Raw genomic sequence first — 21671 nt, forward strand, 5'->3', positions numbered from 1 at the left:
ATAGTCTACTCCTTCCTTTTGCACATATCCCTTTGCAACAAACCTAACCTTGTACTTATCTGCGCTGCCACCTGCAGCATACTTGATCTTGTAGATCCATCTCGAACCTACAATTGATCTGTTCTCTAGTCTTGGTACAATTTCCCAGACATCGTTTGTCATGACAGAACTCTACTCTTCTACCATGGCATCCACCCATACTTGGTGTTGTACGGCTTCTTGAAAACTAGAAGGTTCTTCGATCTATGCTACCAATGCTTGGTACCTGTCAGGTTGTCTACGCTACCTTTTCTTGGCTCTAGGAGCTCCAATGAATTCCTCTGCGTCCCTGAGAGTCTGTCGTACTTCTCGGCTACTTCTTCCACTAGTGGTGTGAGGTTCCATCTGTTCCTCTTCATATACCTGTTGTGACACTCCTGGCTCCTCTTCTCTCAAGGAGATGCTAGTACTAGTTACCGTGCTTGAACCAGATGCTTGTCTTCCTGCCACATCTGATCCCTATTGCTGGACTAGAGAAGCATCCTCATCTTTTTCTTCAAATGGCATCTCACGAGATTTCCTGAAGGCTCTATCTTCCATGAAATTCGCATCCTGCCATCCTATAATCTTTTTGTTGCTTGGAATGTAGATCTGATACGCCTTTGTTGCTTGGAATGTACAATCGTGCTGCATGCTTCCACCCATAAAAACTTGGGTAGATTCTGATCATATAACATCGCCTTTGTTGCTCCAACAATAGTTTTGTTCTTCCTTTCTGTGACTCCATTCTGTTCTGGATTATAGGGTGTTGTCCATTCTCTTCGGATCCCTTCTCTTGCATAGAAATTAGTAAAGTTCTTATCTGTGTATTCTCCGCCATTGTCTGAGTGCAATAGCTTGATCTTCCTTCCTGTCAAGTTTTCCACTAGAGCCTTAAACTCTTTAAGTGGATCAAAGACCTCATCCTTGGTTCTCAAAAAATAGATACAAGTTTTCCTGTCATATGTGAAGGTAACAAAATACTCAGCGCCATTGATGGCCCTTGTAGACATCAAACCGCAAATGTCTGAGTGTATTAACCCCAATACATTGTTAGCTCTATTGTTGCTTCTGGAATATACTGCTTTGGCATACTTACCTAGCACGCAGCCTCTACATGTATCATCATGCTAGGTAATAAGCACTGGAACCCCCGTAACAGTTTCCTTGAACATCTGTAATGCCCCATGGTGTAAGTGTCCCATCCCCCTATGACACAGCTCATTTAATTCTTTTTCTCCATCAACATTAATGCTTATCAGTGCCATAGGAAACTCAATTTGCAACTTGTATAATCTGTTGCTTCGAGTTCCAATCTAGGCCCTCTTTTTCCACCTTGGATGCTTGACATATACTCTATTACCAATGAAGTATACATCATATCCCTTATCTTGTAATTGAGAGACAAAAATCAAATTCATTTCCATACCTGGCACATGCAGTATATTCATGGCCCGAAGACTATCTTTTGCTGCTATCTGGAATATAACGGTTATGTTATGAACATAAATTATGTAAAAATAGATAAAAAATAATAATCATAATAATATAAATATAATAATAAACAATAAGTAAATTAACTAATGGTTAGTTAGTTAATAATCATTAGTTAATAATGAAAAGGCGTGTCTTAAAGACACGCCTGTTCGTGAAAGGGTACTTATCTAGCTATATATACAGGACCCTCATTCTCATTTGTATCATCCTACATCAATTCTTTTATACAATATACAATTACAATTACTATCCTAAGATGAATGTCTTTGTTTACGAAGTATTTTAAATATTCCGACTGCGTATACGACTTGTGGTTGTTACATTGGTATCGAAGCTACGTCTGATCCGGCCTTTGGCCAACAACCTTTGTCAACATTGTTGTCGTCGAGACTCAAGCATTTCGCTACGAGGGGGGAGGTTCTCCAGTTCGCCATTTGGCCTTTGGCCATTAAAAAAATAAATAAAATAATAATAATAATATATATATATATATATATATATATATATCATACATACAAAAAATACATATATAAAAAAATTAAATTCAAAAAAAACTTATAAAAAAATTAAATGTTTAAAAAAAATATTAAAAATACATATATATAAAAAAAAACAACTTATATATTAATAAAAAAAAAATTGTTAAAAACAAAACAGATTATTCATAAAAATTGTATAGCGCACCTGCCAAAAACAGCATATAACAGTAGCCACTGGAGCCCACAACGCTGTCAGACCAACGTTTCCCGAACCAGTGCTTTTTTTTAATTTAACTTTTTTATGTATATATATATATATATATATATATATATATATATATATATATATATATATATATATATTATTTTTATTTTATTTTTAATGGCCAATGGCCAAATGGCGAACTGGAGAACCTCCCACCTCGTAGCGAAGCGCTTGAGTCTTGACGGCAACAATGTTGACAAAGGCTATTGGCCAAAGGCCAGATCAGACGTAGCTCTGATACCATTGTAATGACCAAAAACAGCATAACATTAGTGATTTACAAGTGACAGTAGGTCATTATGAGTACATATCTCAATTTCATGTTGTAAAGATGGGTAGTGACATCATACTCAGTCAACCTTGGTTTAAGGATTTGGGTACATTCATGTTAAACATAGAGAAACAAGTTTTGATGTTTCCTTATAAAGGGAAGATGGTCACGTTTCGAGACATAACAAGTAAATCAAAATCAATAAAATCTTCATTAGAAGACCTTAAGGATATCTCAGACTTGATGTTTCAAGATAACGAAAAAAACTATATCAAAGAAGCAAAAAGAGCTTGAAGAAGTCATCTGCAGCAAAGACAAAGAAATTTCGCACCTCAGAGATCACCAAGAAAAACTACTCGAACAAGTCAAGAAAGCTAAAGCATCAAAGAAGGAACTCAAGGAGCGTTTATTAGAACAAGAAGAAGAAAATTTACGTTTAAAGAGCCTTAACCAAACATTAGTAGAACAAATCAAGTGTTTAAAAGATGAGAAGCGTGAAGGCCAAAATAAAGTTGACTCAGAAAATGAGGAATGCTTACGTCTTAAAAATCATAACCAAAATCTGCTCAAACAGATTAAAAAACTTAAAGATGATAAGAAATCATTGATGCATAGGTTCGAAGAAATTGTTGCAAAAGAAGCATCAAAATCGCTAGATGCAATAGTCCAAGTTGGGGAAGAAGAAACAAACATCGATCCCACTAATCTCACAGTTCAGGCAAATCCAAATCCTACTGAAGTAAAGACATACTTAGAGGTTGCCATTCAAACGACGAACACTCCAAATGAGGATTCAGTAATCAATTCAACAACAACAATGCTTCAAATAAATCAGGATAACAACACAAGAAAGATAAGGGAAAATCAAATCACTAGAATTCCTTATCGACATACGAATCACGAGAGCGGATGACTCAATCAAGCTACGTGTTTAGAACAGAAACAACAACCTGATGTTCCGAAGAATACTAATGTCAGTGCAGTCCATTCATGTGATAACAATTCATCACAAGTTTCCAGTCACTACAAGATTCGACAGAAGATTAATTTAGGATGGTCTGATCCCTTCTCAATGCGACAGTTTTGTTTGTCACTTAGAGGATCATATCAACTCGTATCGACAAGGATGATTGTTCCAAGACAAGAAAGATGCTCGTAGCAGGAAAAGAGATCAAGTCCTTTCATCAACAAGCTTTGAGGACAAAGCTTTTTGAAGGAGAAGGCAATGTTATGAACATAAATTATGTAAAAATAGATAATAAATAATAATCATAATAATATAAATATAATAATAAATAATAAGTAAATTAACTAATGGCTAGTTAGTTAATAATGAAAAGGCATGTCTTAGAGACATGCCTATTCGTGAAAGGGTACTTACCTGGCTATATATACAAGACCCTCATTCTCATTTGTATCATCCTATATCAATTCTTTTATACAATATGTAATTACAATTACCATCCTACGATGGATATCTTTGTTTACGAAGTATTTTAAATATTTTCGTTGCGTATACAACTTGTGGTCGTTATAGGTTCCTTTTCCTACTGGGGTGCACTTTGTCCTGTTACCGATTGTGATTTGAAAGTTCATTTGTTCCTCCTAATAGCTCGAGAAATATTCTCATTCTCCAATCATATGAGCTAAAGCCCCACTATGAATGTACCAATCCTCGGCTGATGCAAAACTTGATCAGCAAGCAAACTCCTCTTCCAGCCTAGAAGCTAATTCGGAAATATTATGATCCCTACTGTTCTCCATACCCTTTTTCTTTGCTTCCATCCTGCCTGAAACTTGCTCTGATACCATGTAAAAATTTGCTGCAATAATCTATTTATTTCTCCTACTTATTTATGATAAGTTATTTACCAATACTTCAATAAATACCAAAATAAATTCAGTTGCAGATTTCACAAACTAGAACTGAAAATTAAAAGGAAAGAGAAACATCAGCATATGAACAATCACATTGACACACTTGTTTTTGGACAATTGTCCCCAGAAAAACCCAATGTGGGAAAATCGATGCAGCAGATTTGAGGATTCTTATTATTGGCAGTAAATATCTGAATACAATCTAGGATGCTCATCTAGCAATCCTTTACAGAGAAAATACTGGTGGAAAATCTGAGTGAGTTTTACCTCACTTCATCCCGTAGAATTATGGTTGATCCGGCACAAGACTGGCTAACCCCAATTATTCTTGCGTTGGCTCTGCGTCAGCCCTGCGTCACCTTCTCTGCCCTCTGCGTCATCTCTCCTGGCAATTCTGGCAGTTCCCGGCAATTCGAGGTCTTCAGGAAGTTCTAGGTTCTGCGTGACAGGCAGCTTTTCTGCTCTGTGCTGGCCCTTTGGCTCTGCATCAGGCCTGCGTGGGCCCAGACTGGCCCAGCGTCAGCTCATCCAACTACTACGTTGCCTCTCTGCAAGCTCTCTCCGCCTCTCTGTTCTGTATTTTTCGGAAATTCCTTCTCTCAGATTCTCTCTGCCCCTCAGCTGCAAGATCTCCCCAATCGATTTTCCTCCTGAGAACTTCTCACCTCAGAAAATCGATTTCCTCAATCTCTCTCTGTGTTTTCAAATGAACCCCAAGTCTCCATTTTATATTTTTCCTGTTGAGTCTTCAACGGCCAAGATTAAGTCTCTAATCAATGGCTAAGATTAAACATGACTTGATTCATCTTCTATATCATTCTCACCCATATTTTGATTAAAACCCATTAATATTTTAATTTCCCTAAGTTTAGACTTAGGAACTCCATTAAAAATATTAATTATTTTAATAAAATACAATTTGTGTGGAATTTCACCAAACGGTTTCTGGGTTCTTTAGAACTCATGTGCCTTAGCCTCTCCACCAATTTTCAAGGCTAGAGCACTCTCGATGCTACCAAAAACTTACAGGGTTGATACATTACTCTTTGGGACTAGAAGTCTGGCAAGGACCTAATGAAATCTATTTGGATCAAGGAAAGTATGTGATCGAGATTCTAAAGAAGTTCGACATGATGGACTATAAACCTATGACCACTCTGATGATCACAAACTTGAAGAGACTAAGGAGTTCTAAATCAAGCCTTGTGGATCCTTCTAGGTATAGACAACTCGTTGGCTCATTGATGTACTTGGTGAATACTCGACCAGACATATGTTTTGCAGTAAATGTACTCAATCAATTCCAAGTGGAGCCGAAGCATGATCATTGGATAGCAGCAAAACATATTCTAAGATATCTGCGAGGAACCATCAACTATTGTCTGAAATATGATAAAAGGAATGATGTCCAATTGATTGGGTATACAGATTCCGACTAGAGAGGCAATGAACAGGATGGAAGAAGCACTATGAGAGGATGTTTCAGTTTAGGATCCTCCATGGTCTCATGGATGAGTAGAAAGCAAGACACCATTGCTTTGAGTAGTGTTGAGGTTGAATATGTTGCAGCATGTGAAGTAAGCAGAGAAGCAATCTGGTTAAGGAAGCTGCTATCCGACTTGTTTGAAGGACCGATGAACCCTACAATGATACTTTGTGATAACACTAGTATTCGTTTTTCTAAGGACCTGGTGTTTCATGGAAAGACAAAGAATATAAACAACATGTATCACTATGCTCGAGAGCTAGTACAAAATGGTGTGTTGCAGCTACGGTATATCTCCATTGATGAGCATGTAGTTGTCATATTGACGAAATCACTTCTGAAAAAGAAGCTTGTATACATAAGGGACAAGCTTGGTTTAGTGGATTTGTCCTCCCTAATTGAGAGGGAGAGATAGACATTACATTCTCGTCTTCACTTGGGAAGAAATAATGGAGGGTTGGGTAACCATCTGGCATTCGATACTCTTTGAGAATGTGGTAGGGCATTCAAGACAAGAGTAGTCGTGGACCGATATTCTTTGAGAATTAGCTACCCAAGATAAGAATAGTCCAATGGGAGGTCATACTATGTGAACACCCGTGTGGGGTATGTACCTTGGGAGACAATGATGATGGTGTCTATATATATCATTGGTCTCGCCAGCATTGTGCTTTGATCTTGTGGAGAGATAGAGTTGTTAGTCAAGGCCTTGCTATGTGACAATGTTGATTAATATGATGCTAGACAGATGGGTTACCAATCCGACTTTTCTTATTAGATCTCTTCAGATTGAGAATGACCATGTACCTCTTATGAATACCCCCCTAGTTAAGAGAGTGTTGAAAGATGTGTAACTAGGTTCGGTATTCATATGTATGAAATGTATTCTTGTAAATATAAAATGAAAAAGAAATTATTATTATTGGAGTATGGGTTTCATGTTCAAGTTCTTTTATTTTATAGGTCAAGCACCCATGGAGTGCTTCTAGGGTTTGTCCTAGGTATAAGAGTCAATGTCATATATTGAAGACCCTATGGGCACATTGTAAAGTGTAAATAAAAAATGATTTTGTCTTTAAAGTGTCAAAATACCTCCAAGACCAAGTCAGCCTAATGAACTGTCAAGTCGGCCTAAATGAAGAGCCACGTCCAACCTTGAAGAAGCCTATATATAAGAGGAACTTGTCCTCCATTTGGATCACTCACTCACTCATCTCTTATGAGAAGAAGCAAAAGAAGAAGAAGTCAAGAAGGAAATGCGAAGAAGAGGAAGTCGAAGAGGTCGAAGTTTATGAGCCTTATCTATTCTTCTGGGAAGGTCGGAGTTGGGTTTTTTTCTGCACTGGATCTTTTGGGGTTCGATTTTGAAGGAGAAGAGAAGGGAAGGCAAGTGAAGGTCTCTTAGGGCATCCTTCTAGCCCTAGGACTCAAGGCAAGGCAAGCGAAGTCAAGAGGAAGGCTACTAGAGGGAGATCGAAGTCTCCTAGAGGAGGAGCAGCAGTTGTTGGGGAGCAGAATTTTTGAATCCACTAGGAGGTCGAAGACACTGCAGCTGGAGATCGTGGTAGACTTGATCTTGGAGGGTATTTGTCTAAGTCTAGGTCATGGTATTTGTCAATTGAAAGATCTGAAAGATAAAGAAGAGATTTACAAGTTTTCCCCTCAAGAGGAGGGGTTTTGGCCCTGGCTTGCAGCCTATATACTGTGTCACTATTCTTACTGTTTTGGTAGTTGTTTGATGTATTGCACATTGGAATAATAAGGAACAAGGCTAATAAGTAAAAGGTAACACAAAAAGTTATCAAGTTAAGAGAATTAACATATTCGTTGCCGTAAAAAACTAAAGAAAAAATGCACTAGCATGTAAACAAAATGGACAGGCAAACTGCTCTAGCAAAAATGGAAGCAAAACGCACTTATCAGTGGCTTGAATCACCTCCAAAGCACTCCTAAACCCTTTGCTACTCGCTCCCACATACCCACAGCAAGAGAGAGACACAAGAATGAGGAAAAACTGGCCCAAATTGGGCTTAAAAAGACTTGTGTCCCGAAATCGGGGCACGCTCGAGCCACAAATCAAATACATGTCCCAGAGAATCGTGTCTGGCACGTGGGATTCAGGACATGTTGGGGGGCGAGGACGAATCCAGTTTCTTAGCTTCTAGGCTGACTTGAAGACCATTTAGCCGTGCAAGAATAACTCCCGATGTTACACAAAAAGTCAACACATGCATGCACACATTTGGTGTTGTGCTTCCTCTTAGAATGACTTTTTCTTTTCTTTTCTGGATGATACTTCAGGAAATTAATGGTTTGTTCCCTACTAAATCGTTTATCTGAATCTAGCTAAGGACATGATTTAAGGGCCAGCATGATGGGAAAATCATTATGTAAAGTGAATCTGAAGCAATTCTAGCAGAATATTCCACCCCTGAGAACTTTTCCTATCCATAACTTTGTTGTTTAAAAATGCAAATTACACATATGTAGAGCCTATTTGTCTACCCATAATCTGGTTTTTTTATTGTCCTGATGAATATTACAAACAAGAAAAATAAAGGTTTCCAAATAAAGAAGTCCATGCTTCCACAGATGGTATTATTCTACCTCTTAAAATGTTGTTGTCTTCTCTTTTGCTAACACTACTTCAAAAGGTTAATAGTTTATTGTCTGCTAAATTATCCAGGCAGGTTAGCAAATCAAGCTAATAATTTGATTTATGGGCCAGCAGATGGGGGAAGGATTACGTAAAGTCACAAGTGCAATGCTTGCAGAATCTGCACCATTAAGAATTTTTCCTATCCTGTAACTTTGAATTTATAAACTGTATATTATGAATATGTAATGGCCATCCATCTAGATAGAATTTGGTTATTTATTGTGGGAGAAGAATAATTCTAGAAAAAATGTTATGATCAAAATGAAATAATTAGAAGAACAAAGGAAAGGATCCCATATAAACTACCTTAATACTTATGCGAAGAGAATTAATGGATGTTTCTATCAAACATTTCTCAGCCTCATTTCGACATATAAGAACCTGTCAAGGCAGATAATAGAGTTAGAAAAGGAAAACCAAACAGCATAACTAAAATTTCGATCGGTAGTCATACAAGCAGCAAAAATAAATCCCACATTTACTATATTAGATTAATACCGTGTTTGAATGCCATGTGCATCATATAATGACCCAACTTAATTTATGCAAGAGATATGTAAATTGTTGATTTTTTTCCTCTTGAGAAGCTTAGGGATCAAACTTCTAGATAAGTGGTACTCATACAACTTGGGAAGTACACACGGTTTATCTAACATTCATGCATAAAGTTAGAGAAGCCTATCTGACAGAGTTACCAAAATATACTTCCTCCTACCCCCACCATCGTTTCCATACCAGAAACATTTCTAGTACAGAACTGATTACAAAGTGGCTGGAAAATGACCCTGAAACATTTACTAACTGTTTCCTATATGGAACTGAACAGGAAATATTGTCTGGGCATTTCTTGGCCATTCCCATACAAGAAGGCCATTTCCAGCCAAAACAAAAAGGCATATTTTTGCTTGATTGGCAGCGACCCACCCACAATTAAAACCAGGGGAAAAAAAATTTTACACAAATGAAGTAAGAAAGGATGGGGATCATTTTTAAAATATTAAAATTCAAGTCATAATTCAATTTCCATATTCCTAACATATATGGCTATTTAGAAGTTATATATAGACAAAAATAATATCTTGGGTTTTTCCATTTGCCAAAATTATGAAGGTTGCCTTTATAGTACACGTTTCCCTCTTTCAAGTGACATCCTTGTGTAAAATGTATTAACCAAACACCTTACCAATGGGTTTTAATTTCAAAATAAAAACAGTGTCAACCAACCAGATGGGAAACATCCTTTTTTGATATTTATAATACTAAGTAGAACACATATGCCAGATTCTCCAAAAGATTTATTAGTTCTTCATATTGCGACTCCTTACTAAACCCAAAATGCACCTTCTGCCAAGTTGTACTACATATCATTCCCCAAATATTTTAGAAGAGGTAAAGGCATAGATTTTAAACATTCTATTCTCATGTTTTCCATCAGACCATACAAGTTCATCTCTTCCACTTGAAAAATATTGTTTTACAGGACCTTAATCTGCTACTTTGCTACCAGGATTCTTGCCTAATTGTTGAACTCAAATATGGAGCTTCTAATAAAATCTATACAACAATTACAACTACAAGGCATTAGATTTGTTACCGCTCAATCTAGCAGGGGTCCTAGGAGGGGTTCCTAAGGGACAGCTACTAGACCAAATGGCAACAACAGGACAACTACCCACTGTCACCTCCGTCAATGTCCCCTGCTCTGTTGAAGAAAGTGTAACTAGGTTCGGTCTTCTAAATGACATGATCTTTGTATTTGATGTAATGAAAGGAAATAGATTATTTTTGTAACCTTGCTACATGGGTTTCATGAGAAAGAAGTGTCACTAGGTTACAGACTTCTTGATGTCTTTAGGATTTATTTATTGTCAAAGAGTTATGTCATGTGTATAGAAACTCTTCATGAGTTTATGTAAATATGTACAAGTTTTCAAAGTTGTCTAACAGCCCTCCAAGACCAAGATCAATGCCTCAAAAGCAAGCCTATCAAAGTCTGCAAGCAAAACGATAAGGAGATGATCATGTCGGCTCCAAATAAATGAATTAAATAAATACATGTCATGTCGGCTTGAAGAAATAGACATGTTGGTTCATAAACACGTCGGCTCATATAGGTGGCTCACTACTATAAATACCCAGGAGGGGTCAGCGAAAAGGATACAACATAATTTTGGATGCCTCTGAGATTTTCGCATACAAGGAGCCGCAGTCAAGGAGCAAGAAGCTACAGTCAGATCCGCATTAAGTTAAATAGGTCTAAGGGTTTAGCTGCCTCCTCGGATGGGTATAAGGAGCAGCAGAACCAAGGCCTATCCCTTCTCGGCATATCTATGATCTGAAGGAGATGGATTCGGATGAATAGAGAAGGGCTGTATGAGATCTGGGCATATGAAAATGATGAAGTAATGTCACTGTTTCATTCTCGGCATACCTATAGATGAGGCAAAACCAACTTCAAATGAGGACACAGTAGATGGACTATCCTCAGCCTGTCTTGGCTCAATAAAGATCATGTTGGTAGCAGCTACAGTGGTGTAGATCTATACTATCTCGGTAAGTTTCCATGATGGCAGAAACCCTTGGCATACCTGTGGCAGAAACCCTCGGCATACCTGTGAGAAGAGACATACAGTCTCATTGGTTACCACAGCATTCGGATTAAATGTGATACAGTCTTGACGTGCTACAATGAAGCGAACAAAGTTCCTTCTATAAATCAATTACTTTAAAAGACTTGGAATGTCAAGATATCCATTTAGGATATAAATATTATATTAAATAAAATGAATAAGAATGAATAATGAATGATTTACAAATGAAAACAAGAGTCTTGCTTATATACCAAGCAAGTGTCTCTTCATGAAGAGTCATGTCCTATTAGACATGCCTCCTCAACCTAATTACTAGCTTAACTAACTATTATTTATGATTTATTATCATTTACATTATTTTACATTATTTTACATTATTTTATTTGTTAAATTGCCTCCTTCCTCAAAAAGCTTTGTCCTCAAAGCTTGTCGATGAAAAAAGGCTTGATCTCTTTTTCGGCTTCGAAGGTCTTTCTGTCTCGAAATAGTCTTCCTCGTCGATACAAGTTGATATGATCTTCTTAGTGACAAACAAAATTGTCGCACCGAGAAGGGATCAGACCACCCCAGATTAATCTTCTGTATAGCACTCTGATCACTGGAATTTTGTAACGACTTGTTAACATAAGAGTGGATTGAGATTACATCTCTATTATCCGGAACATCAGTTTGTTGTTTCGGTTCTGACTGGTTCAACTATGTAGCATGGTTGATTCGTCTGTTCTCATGATTCAGATGCCAATATGGAACTTTTTTGGTTTGATTTCTCCTTACTGGGCATGTGCCAATTTTTATATTTTCTTCTGACAAAGATGTTGTTGAGATGGTTATGGAACATTCACTTGGGATGTCCATTGTCTGAACTGCAACATCTACGTGTGTCATTTCTTCAACTGACTTGTCTTCTTGAGTTGTCATATTCACTGGATCGGTATTTGTTGTTTTGTCATCAACTTGAATTCCTACATTTGATACTTCTTTCTCGATAAATTGTTGTACCTTGTTTTCTAATGACTTCTTATCCCTCTTAAGTTTCTTAATTCGCGTCAATAATTTTTCACTATGGTTTTTAAGTCGAGAAACTTCTTCATTTTTGTCAATAGTGATTTTGTCAATTTCATTTTGCATATTTTGTAATTCTTTTTTACCTTCTTGAGAAATTACTTTTGAAATATCCAATATGTCTTCTGGCGTTATTGAATTAGGTTTCAGTGTAACATCTTGGAGTGTTATTTTCTTCTTCTTGTAAGAAAATGTTAAATCCTTTTTCTTAGTATTTAGAATAAAGGAACCTAGAGTTTTCATCCATGGTGATCCCAAAACAATGTCACTACCGTTAAAAGATAAGGTTTGCACGGTGAATTGTGAGGTAAAAGTATAATCTCCAATATTTAGGTGTAGATTGCTTATATCGTATTGTTTGCCAAAAATATTTGTTTCAACTATATTTGATTCAGGAATCACCAATTGATTAGCACATTTAGGACTAACATAATTACTTCTTTCAGTAGGACTGATAGAGATTATGATGTCTCTTCCTGCGAGTGATCCTTTGATATTAAATAGTGTGCAAACACATGTACTACGAGTTTCAGGAAACCTTTCATTACTAGTCTCCATTTTTTTCCTTGATGTTTTTACGTAAACAATATGTCAACTGGAGCTATTTTTATTATAAAATATCACTTATTTCTTCTATATATATTTTTCAAATATTCTCCTTTTCTTCTTCTTTTTTTTTGTTCACTTTTAATAAAAAAAAATTATATAATAATAATCTTTTTATATATAATTATAAATTATATATATTATATAATTTTAATTTATATATATTATAAAATTATAATTATATAAAATTTATATATACTTTTTTGAGACCAACTTTTGCCTTTTATATGTAACTATATAAGGCTTATATAGTATCCTTTTTCATAATTATAATAATATTTTTGACATGACTCTTGGTACGGTCACAATCTTTAGATTTGAACGATTAAAATTATTTAGATCACACCTTTTTTCTCCAATGTTATCAAAATATCTTTTACTTTTAAAATACCATGGGCTATTACCATGGGTTGTTTTTAAAACCTCCTGTAAAAAGTAATATTTACCTTTCACGTAAGAGCTTTTGTATCCTTGTTTTTTCTTTAACTTTTAAAATACCATGGGCTATTACCATGGGTTGTTTTTAAAACCTCCGTTAAAATGTTCTCCACGTAAAAAGTTTTAAATATACTTGGTATGAGATTTTGTATCCGCTTTGTTTTTTCTTTTACTTTTTTTTCTTCTTCTTTTTTTTTATTTATTTACTTATATATATTTTTTTTGGTTAATTTTTTTTTATAGACAAAGGCCTAGAAAAACAGAGAAAAGGAGAAACTCCCAAATATTGAGCAAAATGCTTCAATTATACGGCAACAAGGTTGACGAATTTCGATAGTCAAAGGCCTGGTGATCAGCCAAACGTGGCTCTGATACCAAATGAAGCGAACAAAGTTCCTTCTATAAATTAATTACTCCAAAAGACTTGGAATGTCAAGATATCCATTTAGGATATAAATATTATATTAAATAAAATGAATAAGAATGAATAATGAATGATTTACAAATGAGAACGAGAGGCTTGCTTATATACCAAGCAAGTGTCTCTCGTTCTCATTTGGAAATCATTCATTATTCATTCTTATTCATTTTATTTAATATAATATTTATATCCTAAATGGATATCTTGACATTCCAAGTCTTTTGGAGTAATTGATTTATAGAAGGAACTTTGTTCACTTCATTTGGTACCAGAGCCACGTTTGGCTGATAACCAGGCCTTTGACTATCGAAATTCGTCAACCTTGTTACCGTATAATTGAAGCATTTTGCTCAATATTTGGGAGTTTCTCCTTTTCTCTGTTTTTCTAGGCCTTATATTAAATAAAATCAATAAGAATGAATAATGAATGATTTACAAATGAGAACGAGAGGCTTGCTTATATACCAAGCAAGTGTCTCTTCATGAAGAGTCATGTCCTATTAGACATGCCTCTTCAACCTAATTACTATCTTAACTAACTATTATTTATGATTTATTATCATTTACATTATTTTACATTATTGTACATTATTTATATATATTTTATTTGTTACATACAAAGAGCAGTCACGGATATTGATCTTGTAGATTAGCGATCTCAGTTTCGATTTAATGAGAAGGAGCAGCCTCGCCATGATGAAAAGAAGCAATGTCAAGGTCTTGGTGACTAAACATGATGATGATAGGATCTCATCATAGTATAAGATTATCTCAACCTAGATTAATGTACAGTCATGATACTACTTTAGTTATGATCTTGTTCCTGTAGATCATAACCTCGATGAAGGCTACAGCAATAAAGAAGATCTTAATGAAGCAATCATGGTGCAGCAGTGACCTAGCTGGAGGAGCAGCAAGATGATGATCTCAGCAGTGCTCGAGGAAGAGGATTGATGGCTTGGTCTTGGAGAGGTAGTTTATGTCAAGGGTCATGGTCTTGGTATTCATCAATGGAATCTCTATAAGAAGAATTTAGCATGGGTTTTCCTCTCCAAGAGGGAGAGGTTTTGGCCCTGGAAGAAAGCCAAACATTTGTGTTCTTGTCTCTTTTGTTTTTTATAGCAATTTGATGAAGTTAACATACACATGCTAATAATCAAGTAAACATCAAGCTGCGATAAATTGTTTAAATACTTCACAAATTGTTATCATGTTACGAAGAATCAATGTAATTATGCATGCCCTAGATTCTTCAACATGCTCTTTACAGACTTTCATGCTCTTTACGGACTTTCACCGATGGGAGGAGTCTCGGTATTAAGGAAATTACTGGAATGATGAGGTCAATGACAATGCACAATGTGATTTCTAAAGCCCATTCAAAGGAGAGGCTCAAATAATGGCTTACTTGCTTGAAAAGCAAGATAAAGGGCTCCCCAAGAAAGGCTTATGGGAGGATGCCTAGACCTAGGATGAAATGATACTCGATGGAGGAAAAGATCCTAGCTCAAGGCTTCATAAAGGATCTCTCTTAGAGTAATGTAAAATGGTAATTTGTAATGGTTTGGGACCACAAGAGAGAGACCTAGGGGATCCAAGCAAGACCTAGGCTTTTAGGATGATCGTCCAACAATGTAACTAGGTCAAACATGGATGGGAAGAAGGGTCACTTAAAGATGAACTTCCTTTGAGTTTTTGAGTGACAAATGACCCTTTGAAAGTCACTAACCAAAGCAACCTAGGACGAAAATGGTGTTGGAGCTAGGCCTTAGGGTTTCTCCAAATCCAACTGTGGGAATGGCTTGAAAATTTGTGGAGACCTAGAGGACACCCCAACGTAGCGATGGACCAACTTTCACCTGATTTGAACGAGCCCAATGAATTTCACACTAAGCCCTAGGAGGCTATTAGGTTTAGGGCAAAAATTTCGAAGAAGAAAAGAAAAATGGTTTTGGGGTTGAACATCAAGGATCTAGGACCAGTGGCTGGCTATTGGGAAGATTGGAGTCAAAATGATCAAGATTTGGGAACTTTGCTCTTCAAGAAAGCCTAAAGAAGCAGCTTCACTAATGATGGATGCAACTACATGGCAACTTTAGACTTTGCACTTCGATATGCAAGATTTGATGGAGTTTTGTTAATTTTAGGTATGTTCTATGCTTAGAGCAATTTATTTCAACAGTTAGCTCAATATATTTTCCAGATTAGCAATCACATCAGCATAATAGTAAATTGCAAATAGAACATAAACATAAATCATTGAAGACAAGCCAATACAAGAGGACACAAGATGTGGCGCTGGCCAGAGACAAACCCCAATGTGGGGAAACCCTTGATCAATTATTGTTATATGTTCTTCGATAGTTCAGCAGAGAGAGAGAGAGAGATAGTACATTTGCAATAGCAGTCAACACTTTGACTTATCTAAATAAGAGCATAGATCATCTCTAAGAAGATGATACATGAGATAGTTGAACTCAGTTGAAGACATGTTACTTCAACTGATTCTCCAAAGTGACTCCTTCACCTATCATTGTGTTGCACCTCACCATGCTGCATCATGCTACACCCATCATCACTATGTTGGTCCTCATGACCATGCTGCACACAACATACTACTGCACCTTATACTACCACTGTTGTCCCATGTGACATTGTTGCACCATGCTACCACAGTTGTCCCATGTGCCATTGCTGCACCATGCTACCACAGTTGTCCCATGTGTCATAGCTTTGCACCATGCTGCCATAGCTATCCCATGTGCCATTGTTGCACCATGCTACCACAGTTGTCCCATGTGTCATAGCTGCACCATACTAGCCATTGTTGTCCCATGTGGCATACTGTTGTCCCACTGTTAGTGACATTGCCATTCCATGTTTGCTTGTTGTCCCATTGTTTTGTTGTTGTCCCATCACAGCTTGCTATCCCAATTGTGCCATCATTGCACTATGCCATTGCTGCTAGCATTGTCGTCCCATCATAGTTGGTTATCACAATATATTTACAGCAACCCAACATTGATGTTGTCCCATCAGCTTCCCAACATACTTACACTGCTCCAAATATGCATGTACTAGCTCACAGTTTTGAGGTATGTTTGGTTACAGCAAACTAGGTCTGGTTAGGGCACACAACAGTCCTTAACCAACATTATATTTGTGCCCAAAAACACTCCCTTCTTTGGGGGGCCGGGGGTGGCTGCTTCAATTCTGGGCTATCCTAGTCCTTGTCTACCCTTTGACCTGCCAGTAATTTACTACGGCACCCTACAGCAAGACTGTGTAGGGTTACCACTGCCTTTCCATGGATCTGCACCCTCCAAAGTGCCCTCAAAATTGTCCTATGGTTGCGGCTCTTCCAGGAAGGGAACTCAGCCCTCCTTAACCCTGAAATAGGCCCTAAAACAGTACTACTTTAACACGTTGTTCCTACCTTCATATGCTGCGGCTAGGGCATGTCATAACCCTTCTTGACTGCGGCTAGGTAGTTGTGTCTAGGGTTGGTTATAACCCTCCTTCTTGACTGCGTCCTCTAGGTTACTAGGGTTGTGCTAGGACTGTGTTGTAAGAACCCATTCATCCGCGGATTTTATAATAGCAAAACATGAAATCTTATATACAGAATTTAAATAATTAATCTAATGAATACTAACCTGTCTGCTTTGCTAACAATCTGTCCGCTCTGCGTTGCTGCAATTCCTGTCCGACTGCGTTACTTAAACGGCCAAAACCTCCCTGCCGAACTAAGTACAACCTAGGTACTTAGTCTCAGAAAGCTTTCCAATTGAAGCATCCCCCGTGCCCAAAAACTTCAATATAATCAAGACTCGTATCCAAAATTATTCTTCAATCTGCTGCGCCCCCCCCAAACTGGTTTCTCCCTCTTCTTTTATTTCCTCATCCACCGCTTTCTCCTCATCCCCGTGTCAAAAATTTGGTTACGTGTACTTTATGAAATCAAATCTCATTTGATTTCGTTGATCTTTATTTGAATAGATAGTTTATTTAATAAGGTTTATTTATTATATTTTTTTAATGAATTAATTAAATTTATTAAATTTATATTTTTTTAAATATTTATATTATTAATTTATATTTTCTTAATTTTAAATTGTAAATTTTAATCTCTACTTTAAAATTAATATATTATGTTGGTTTTAAGGACTTATCATATATATGATACTCTGGTTGGTATTAATTTATTACCTTATATTATATCTCCTCCTATAGTAACTAGTTTACATATAGTGCGATACATGCGGGTCCATGCATACGTAGTTATCGTATGGAGGTCTCGTATGTATGTTAATACTCGTAGGCGGGTCATTAGATGCGTCTAGGGCTTGTTTAGGACTCCTCCATAACTGCGTTAAACTTCTTCCATGAGCTCCTTTAGGTCAACGTAGATCCCTTCCATAGCTTCGTTGGCTTGTCTTCTTTGCTGCGGCTAGGGCAGCGTCCTTTCCTCCAACGTCTAGGGCTTCCACTCTTAGATTTCTCTTCCACTAAAACCCTAAGCGAGTGGAGAGAAATCAAGAGAGAAGTGTGTGAAATGACTCTCAAGTCATCTCCTTTTATACTAAAACGTTGAGCACATGTGGGGGTTATTTGGTTGTTGGTCGACCTTGACGAATTGTCTTATAACACAAATAAATTCATAACTCCATGAATACTTATCGGAATCGGATGATCTTTAGATCAATCCTACACCTCTCGATGAGAGGGATCCAAGAAAAATATCAGCTGTCATAGATAAGATGACCACATGGAGTTTGGCCCTAGTTGCCAATTTTAACAAGTTTCAAGGTCAAAGGTGCACAACCCACCCCTAGGAAATTTCGTTCTTCTTGCAAAGATGAATAACATATGCAACGAGCCAAGATTACAAGTGTTTCATAAATTCGCATTAATTTTTAAGGCACAAGTGAAATCATGACATGTCATTCCATACACTAGACATAAAACATTGTGAAATTAGCATAAAAACAACACTTAAATGACAAAAAGAGTATATCCATCCATAAACTTGCCAAATAGAACCTCCAAGAGAGAGAGCGAAAATATTCCACATCAAAATGCATCTAATCATCCAAATCATTCCATAAATTGCAAGTCCAAAATCTTTCGAAAGATATATCCAAAATCCAGGTGATAATGATTGTTACAATGAGGCTCTGTTGTATTTATATGAGCCTTTGAGCAATTTGAATGGCCTAATTTAGCCTAATGATGCCCCTACAATAAAATAATGTGCAAAGTAACATCACATTGGTGACAAGCCCACCAAATAGCTCCAAAATATGAATGATTAGCATCTCAAGAGGGCCAAAATAATAGTACAATAGCTAGAAGGGTCGTTGGAAGGCCAAATGAAGTCCCTCATGTGCCATAATGAAGGGAGGGCTCCAACAATAGTGATGAAGGGGGTGGCCACTTAACCCCCAAGCAAACAACTTGTGGTGCTCCGAAGTGGCTGTGGAGGCACATAGAATGTCCTCATGGGTCTCCAACTAAATCAAGCAAGCATGTGCTCCATTTGAAAGGGCTAGAGTGATGGCGCAAGCCCTCCCTTGTCTCCCTAGGTGAGACAAAACCCATCTAGGCCCTGGATCAACTGCCAAGTGTGTGGTACAAGTGTGTTGTCGACTAGGCAATGTGGTCTAGGTGCATCACCATCATCGAATAGTTGGGACACGAGCAAGCCATAGGTGATGCTGAAGGATCCCATGGTGTGGCTATATGTTCTCTATTGTGGTGGAGGCCCATGACTCTCAAAGCTCACCCTACAAATGCCAATATGATGCTTTGGAGGGCTTGGACCCCGTATAGGGAGAACAAACCCCAAGACAAAGACCCACCTGCAATCCTGTATAAGATCCAATGTGTCCCTTCATATTCCAATACAACAATTCATCAATGCAATTGAGCAAATCAGCATACAATTCATGGAACCAACAAGGCACTTCACAGTGGCATGCCCTTCCATAATGGGCTTTGAGTTTACAGGTGTCCCCAGGCTCAAGAAGGAGGTTAATCAAGGACCCTATTAGGTGGTTTCAACTTTTAAGGGAGTGACAAGTCCATGGTACATCCATCAGATGACAGGTGTCATATGAAATAATGATGGAACGGAATGGGGCACAGCGAGAAGCTCCAAGCCACATGCCATGGTACAAAGGTAGCCATAATGAGGGAAGCCCACACTTGGGTGTATAGATGAAGGAGGGAGCAATCGTTGTACATGAGTTACCCCATCCTTTGTTTTTCCACCCTTCTTCATATGCGTTTTGCCTTTTATTGATTTTTCTTCATATTAATTGCTCGAGGCTCCAGGGGATGAGAGCATGATGTGAATGATATAGCAGTAGATACCTTCTTAAGGTAGGGCAGTTCATCGCCTACAAGGGGTTGGGAAAATCGTGGGTTCCTTAATGATGCAGGAGCTTACATAAGGGGCCCTAGGAACCAGAGTGATGGCCATGACGATAGGGGTAGAGCTCATGTTTGGCTTTTGCCCACGTGCTAAATTCTTTTATGTCTCGACCGTCTTTTGCATTTGATGGTACATTTCCTATAGTGAGTGGCCAAATTATGCTTTTAATTTTTATTTTAGCTATATCTACCTTTGGGGCATCGTTCCAAGCCTGACCCGAAGTGTGGACAAGGGGAGGGGAAGGCTAACTCCTTATGGACCCAATGGGCAAATATGGACCCGGATGGGAAATATGTTAAAAGGGACTATAATAAGTGGAGTGGAGTGATGTATGTGATGTCGAAAAGCTGGACCACGCAACCAAAATCGAGGTTTCCCATGTAGTGCCACTCATAAAGCTAGTAGCCACTAAAGGAGATCCCACGGGAATAGGATACAAGACTAACCACCAAGTTGGACAAGGGGACAAGAGTACAGACCAAGCCCATTCTTTCCGCCAAATCCCCTCACTAATCCATGTCTAGATGTGCCCATGACAAGTAAGCAAAATACCCAATTACACAATGAAAAGCCATACGTTCGAGGTTGGAAGGCCCACGTTCAAACATACAATCATAACATATGGGCGAGGGCCCGTAATGGCTGTCTCATGTGTCGGAGATGGTGGCACATCGAGCTATCTGGTGGCTGCAAGGGGCTGTTGGCTTTCGGCTGAAGTCAATCTAGGAGAAAAATTTCCCCTATGGGTGTCACCCACTAGTTGGTGGCTAACATCTGGCTCCAACTAGGACATGATCTCTCAGTTAGAGTGCGCGAATGTCCTCGAACGGGTACGTCATGAAAACACCAGCAATCTCTTGGAACCATAGACCTGTTACCTGCACATCAAAGACTAAGCACACAGGGTAGCATGTTTTCATGGCATCTTATGATCATCCATGCTTTCTTAAACCATAAAAGAAAAACAAGAAATAAAATTTCAATTCTAAATGCAAAACCTAATCTAAATGCACCTAATCCAACATGAGAAAAGAATATGATGTTAGTTCTTGTTACCCACCACCTGTGGGTAGTACCCATAGGAGAAAATATTCTCCTAGATGGTCCCCAGCCAACAGCCAGTAGCCCCTTGCAGCCACCAGATAGCTCGATGTGCCATTATCTCAGCCACCCAAGCCAGCCATGTGGTCCCTCGCCCGTATGTTATGATTGTATGTTTGAAGGTGGGCCTCCCGACCCCAAAGGTATGGAATTTCATTGTTGTAGTTGAGTAATTTTGTTTACTTATCATGGACACTTTTGTCCATGCATTGGCAGGGGAATTTGGCAAAAAGAGTGGGCTATGTTTGTACTCTTGTCTCCTCTGCTCGATTTAGTGGTTAGCATTGCATCCTAGTCTCGTGGGATCTCCTTTACTAGCTAATAGGTTTAGGGCTGGCACTACGTGGGAAATATCGATTTTGGTGGCGTGGTCCCGCTTCCTGACATCATATACATTACTCCCCTCCTCTTATTTTAGCCCCATTCATCACTCTTCCCATCTGGGTCCACATTTGTCCACTAG

At 37.9% G+C, this 21671-nt stretch overlaps 1 protein-coding gene across 2 annotated transcripts in view; it reads right to left on the minus strand.

Annotated features, from left to right (window-relative positions):
- LOC149266334 (actin-related protein 2/3 complex subunit 4) overlaps positions 1–21671 on the minus strand; it is a 285298-nt gene that overhangs the window by 104545 nt on the left and 159082 nt on the right. For both annotated transcript variants that reach the window (XM_089395811.1, XM_089395816.1), the window contains one exon: positions 8860–8934. In XM_089395811.1, coding sequence (XP_089251937.1) covers positions 8860–8934 — 75 coding nt within the window. The remainder of the gene's footprint in view (positions 1–8859; positions 8935–21671) is intronic.

The sequence above is a fragment of the Pinus tabuliformis genome, chromosome 6, assembly GCF_031772625.1.
Source record: "Pinus tabuliformis cultivar Carrire ecotype Pingquan chromosome 6, CPIR1, whole genome shotgun sequence".
NCBI classification, from domain to species: domain Eukaryota; kingdom Viridiplantae; phylum Streptophyta; class Pinopsida; order Pinales; family Pinaceae; genus Pinus; species Pinus tabuliformis.